We start from the raw sequence: 6076 nt of genomic DNA, 5'->3' as shown, positions 1-6076 counted from the left end.
AAAAAAAAAAAAAAATAAAAAAAAAAAAAAAAAAAAAAAGTCTAATATAATTATTACATTTTTTAATTTTCTCATCTTTATATTTTAATAAACAAAAATATTTTTCTATTTTCTTTTTATAAGTTTCTTTCTCTTTTGAGATTAAATTATTAATTTCTACAATATTATTTTGAAAATCAGAATGATAAGTAATATTCAATTCCTCACTTAATTTTTCTGATTTTTCATATGGGTTCATTATGAAATGATTATCTGACAACTCAATTACATATTTCTTTATATCTTCTAAAAAAGGCTACATAAAAAAAAAAAAAAAAAAATTTATAAATAAAAAAAATGTAATTTTCATTAAAAAATTAATATTATTATATTTGATAAAAATAAAAACATTAACATTTAAATAAATTATAGAATATAATAATAATCTAATAAACAAAGAAAACATATAAATTATGAATACTAAACAAACAAGAATAAATTTAATGAATATACATAATCAAAAAATATTATAATTAAAATATATTAAAATAAAACTAATATATATATATATATATATAGAAAAGTAGATATATTCATTTTAATATTATAAATATTTTTTTATTGTTATTCTACTTTTTCTTCTTTATTTATTTTGGTAGATAGATCATTTAAAAAATAAGATTTTTTTTCATTAAAATCTTTGATGATTTCTTTTTTTAGGTTATCATAATTTAAATTACATTCAATATTTTCATATTTAAAATTATATATTATTTGATTTTCATCTTTATTTATTATTTCATTATCATTATTATCTTCTATTTCATTTTGATTTTTAATATTATTTTCACTTTTATCTAATATATCATCTGTCCTGTTTACTAAAAATGAGAAATAAAAAAAAAAAAAATGATAGATAAGCTTTTCTTTGAAAATTCTATATGAAAAAAAAAATATATATATCATTATAATAATTTTTATATTTTTTTTATAGAATTTTTTTACATTTTTTTCTAATTCTATTCCTTCTTCTTTCTATCCTTCCTTCCCTTGATATACTTAATAAATCATCCATTTCTTTTTATCTATATGTGGTATTATGTATTAGAGTTTTTTTAAAAAACACAAAATATATAAATTTAGTTTTAAAAGAATACATTAAAATTTTTTAATAAAAAAATTAATTAAAAATATATTTTATATTAAGTTTATGTGTATATGTGTAGAATAGGAATCTATTTATTGATTTACAAAAATAAATATTATTTCATTAATGAAAATGCTGTAGAATAAAGACAATATAAAAACATTAAAACTCTATATTTTAGTAAAAAAATTAAATAATATATGTCTTTTTAAAAATTAAAACTAAATAAAAAATATTTTTAATTCACTTAAAAAAAAAAAAAAAAAAAAAAAATAGAATAACGTTTAACATGGAAATTTTAAAATAATCGCATTATACATATATATATATATAAATTAAATATGATAATATATTTCTTTTTTTACGTAGGAATAATTTTAATATATTCTTATTTGTATTTATTTTAATTTTTTTTCTTTTAATTTCTTCTTATAACTTTATATTTTATTGAAAAAAAAAAAATTAAAAAAAAAAAAATACATGTATAGGAATATGAGGGATATGAGAAGTTATAGCACTATATCATCTGGAACTAAAAGAAAATTTGAAAGTACAAATTTTATAAAAAAACAGAAATTATTAAATAATAATATAAAAATTAATAATATTATAGAAATAAGAAATTGTAATAATAAGGACAAAAGGAGATCATTCAGTCTATCAAACAATTTTACTAACAAAAATGATTTTTCTGCATGTGAGGATTATCAGAAGTTAAATAAAAGCACAATAGATGAAAATTTAAGAAAGTATAAAAGTAACTTAAGAGAAAATATATATTTTTCTAATAATAAAAAAAAAAATAATAATAAAATTAGTGAATATTTAACTAAAAATTCTTTGAATTCAAAAATTTTTAAAAAATTTTTATTTAAAAAATCATTATTATATAAAACAAGATGTCTTAATCATAATTCTACGTGGCTATTAGAATTATCAAAAAGTAAAAAGGGAAATAGATTTAGTGAATTAATTTATAACGCAAATCTTATTGAACCTTTTCCTTTTTATAAAAGTGCGATTAATTTGTTTTATGAAAAAAAATATAAAGACGCATATATATTATTAAGTAGTACATCTACATATAGTTCTTGTTCCTTTAATGAACATAATATATTGAATGATAATTTTTTTGAAAAGAAAAGTTATAATTTGCAATTTATGTTAAACTTATTACACTCTAATAATAAAAACAATTTATATGAAAAAAATAATATGAAAAAAGATACAGAAACAAATATTTTAATGAAAAATGAAAATGATTTTACTTATAAAGTATCAGATAATAATGATAAGTTTTTATTTAATACTTTATTAGAAGAAAAGAATCAAAAAATAATAAATAACGATATCGTTAGAAAGAATAGCACTTATAAATGTTTTAAGAATAAAATATGCAATAATAATGGAAATAAAAAAGAAAAAAAAAAGAACAAATATATCAAGGAATTTAATTATGCAAATAACAAGGATAAAGAATTGATAAAAAAAGATAGTAGCAATATGAATTGTTACTGTAACATGTACTTGAAAAAAAAAAATTATAATAAAAAAGGGTTAATTTTTAATACAATAAAAGAGAAAAATAGAAATCATAGCAAAAATAATATCAATTATAATTTTGAAGAATTCAATGAAAAATACGAAGTAGAGAATTATTTAGAAAAATATGATGATGGATATTCTGAAAAAAAAAATAAAAATATTTCCATCAGCGATAATGATTGTATGTTGAAACTAAGAGGAGAACATAATAAAAAAGTTGATAATTGTAATAATAACATGGATAACAGAAAAAAAAGGATGAACATTGTTCATAATGAAAAAAATATTTATAAAAAAGAAATAAGAGTCAATATAAAAGAAAGTATTAAGTTATTTATTTTCATAAAAATATTATGTTTATATTTATATAGCAACTCATTATATGAAGAGAATATAAAAAAAGACAGAACTTATCAGTTCAGTAGTACAAAAAGTCATGATAAAAAAAACTTAAATTACACTAATGAGCACTTTAATATAAAAAATTTCGAAAGAAAAGAAATATTAATTTATATTGTTAAATATTTAAATAAGATAAAAAAAAAAATAATATTTGATACATATTTATATTTATTATTAAGTGTAGTTTATTATGACTTAAAAAAATTCAATAAAAGTTTAATATATGTTAAAAAAAGTATAAAAAAGGATTACTTTAATTTTGCTTCGTGGATATTTTTCAATAATTTAGCTTCCATAGAGATTTCTATGTGTGATAATTCAAATATAACAGCAGAACACAGTAATAAAAATAAAATTAAATTTATAGAAAATTATAAAAATAAGAGAATGAAGAAAAAAAAATTGTTATTAAAAAAAAATACATTTGTAAGGAATTCTAAGAAGCTAAAAAAGTTATATCTTCATTTATTTGAAAATGATTATTTTTTTAATATAAAAAAAAATTATGTAGATATAATGAAAAATTACAATGCTTACATTTACATTAATCCTATCAAAAATTTAAAGGAATCTTTTTTTTTTAAAAATAATTATTTCGTAAGTAAAATTTTTAATAAGAATATAATAAAAAGAAAGAAAAATAGAACAAATCATAATTTTTTTAATAAATATAGAAAATACAGAAAAAAATATAATTTTAAGAATAATTTGATGACTTTATTTGGTTATGCACACTTTTGCTCTCTGAATAATGTCCTCTATAAAGATGCTATTAATGTATACGAATATTTAAACAGAATATTACAAAATAATTTATATGTATCAAGTCAATTAGCTAAGTTGTATTATTTCTGTGGTAATTATAACAGGAGCATCAAATATTTTAATCAAATAAAAAAAATTAATAGAAAAAATCAAATTTTAAAAAAAGAAATGTTTCATAATTATTGTATTTTTTATTACTTGAAAAATATAAATAAAGAAGTGCATACAAAAAAAAAAAAGGATCAAGACATCTCTGAAAACTTTAAGAAATGTAATGTTAACCATATAATGGTTATAAACGCAAAAGATTATAAATATATTAAAAATATAATTTTACCACAATATTTTTCAAAAAAATTTATTTATACAGAAATTTTGGTAAACATATTTTTTTTTCAAAAAAAAATTCCTGATTTACGTATTCTTATTTATAAATTCCAAAAAAAAAAGAAAAATTATGATGAAAGATTTTTTTATATGTTAGGGAAATATTTTTCATTAAGTGGTAGTCATAATAAATCAATTTATTATTTTAAAAAATCAATTAAAATAGATAAGTTTCATTTATATTCATATATGAACTTAGCACAAGAGTATTTATTATTTAATAGCATTAATAGTTGCATTTATATATTAATAAAAGTAATTATTTTATATTTTAATAATTCTAATGCATGGTTTAGCATAGCTAAGTGCTTACAATATATAAAAAATTATTCTTTTTCTATCTTTTCTTATCAAAATGCTATTTATTTTCAACAAAATATTGTCTCATATTATTTTTTAGCTAATATATATTTAAAAAAAGGAGAAGTAAAAAATTATATAAAAACATTAAAAAAAGGATGGAAGTTTAAAAGAAGCATAATATTTTCTTCTAAATTATTTCTTGTATATTTAAAAATATTAAAAGAGAAAAAAGAATTTTCGATTAATTTTTCTGAAAAAAAAAATATATTTTATTTAAGAAATTACATGAAACAAAAATATTACAAGAAAGATAACAATTGTTTTATTTGGTGTGTTAAATATTTAAGAAGTTATTTCAAAAAAATATATAATAAAAATAAAATTTATTGTTCTAAAGTTAATTTAAAGAATTTAAAAGCTTGTAATAATTTTAATAACTATATAATAAATGGTTTTATATTATTTGGTTGTGCTAATAAAAAAGAACTAACACATTTAAATAAACCTTTTTTTGAATCCTTAAATTCACTTTATGATAAAAACACAAATTATTTATATTTTATTTATCTATTAAGAAATTCAAACAATATTTTATTTAAAGCAATTTTTTATTTAGCTAATTATTTTTTTTTTAATGAATATTTTTATAATTCTTTAAAGTTATTTAAAATTTTGTGGGATGCTGGGGGAATTTATTCAGAGGAGTCGTTTAAATTATTTCGGTTCACAAAAAATATATTACAAGAAAAATATTAAAATAAAAAAATAACATTTCTAACTCAAATATATATATATATATATATTTTTCTTAATATATTTGTTTGGTTATCTTATTATTTATGATAGATATATTCTTTATTTTATATCTATAATTTCTTTATCTTGTAAATGTTTTTTAAAGGTGCACTAATATGTACATACTAATAAAATATTTTTAAATAATTTTGTATTTAGAATTTATATATTAATATAAAAATTGAATAAATTATTGATCTTTATATTTTGGTGATAAAATTTCTTATAAGAAGTTTTATTTTTTGTATATTTTATTTTCTTTCCCTTCATTTAATTTTTTTTTTTTTTTTTTTTTTTTTGTAACGTAATTTTAATAAATATATTTAACAATTTTTATTATTCTGTAAACTATAATTTGTTGTCAAATATATATATATATATATAGTTAAATTTTTATATATAATTAAAATTTTAGTCAATTTATAATATTTTTTTTTTTTGTATATTTACTAATATAATGTGTATTTAAAAAATCAAACGTTTAATAATTGTCTTTGTTTCATGTAGATATGTTGTATAAAATTAGGGAATACACGTTTTTTATTCAAAAAAAAAAAAATAATGAAAATATTATTAAAAAAACTACAAATTAATATTCTTAAAAAGTGTAGTTATATGATAAATACTGTAACAATAAATGAAATATTATGTTTAAATTTTGATGAAAAAAAAAAAAAAAAAAAATGCATATGCTATACATGTGTCTATCTTGTAAGAAGCGTACAAAAAAAAAAAAAAAAAAAAAAAAAAAAA

General features: G+C 15.8%; 2 protein-coding genes across 2 annotated transcripts in view; one reads left to right on the top strand and one right to left on the bottom strand.

The window, feature by feature from the left end:
* The window catches only part of PGAL8A_00275200 (conserved Plasmodium protein, unknown function), a gene marked incomplete at both ends in the record, with an annotated part of 4831 nt that extends 3777 nt beyond the window's left edge, over positions 1-1054 (bottom strand). The window contains 3 exons of the mRNA XM_028671740.1: positions 58-295; positions 613-860; positions 985-1054. Of these exons, the coding sequence (XP_028528363.1) occupies positions 58-295; positions 613-860; positions 985-1054 (556 nt within the window). The remainder of the gene's footprint in view (positions 1-57; positions 296-612; positions 861-984) is intronic.
* Positions 1055-1627: 573 nt separating this feature from the next.
* On the top strand, positions 1628-5284 carry PGAL8A_00275100 (conserved Plasmodium protein, unknown function; the record flags this gene model as incomplete). Its single annotated transcript, XM_028671739.1, has 1 exon — positions 1628-5284. The coding sequence occupies one exon, from the start codon at positions 1628-1630 to the stop codon at positions 5282-5284; it is 3657 nt and encodes a 1218-aa protein (XP_028528362.1).
* Between the last annotated feature and the right edge of the window lie 792 nt (positions 5285-6076).

This window comes from Plasmodium gallinaceum (genome assembly GCF_900005855.1).
Source record: "Plasmodium gallinaceum strain 8A genome assembly, contig: PGAL8A_v1_87, whole genome shotgun sequence".
NCBI classification, from domain to species: Eukaryota; Apicomplexa; class Aconoidasida; order Haemosporida; family Plasmodiidae; genus Plasmodium; species Plasmodium gallinaceum.
Note: the sequence above shows the minus strand (reverse complement) of the source record. Positions and strands in the feature narration are given on the sequence as shown.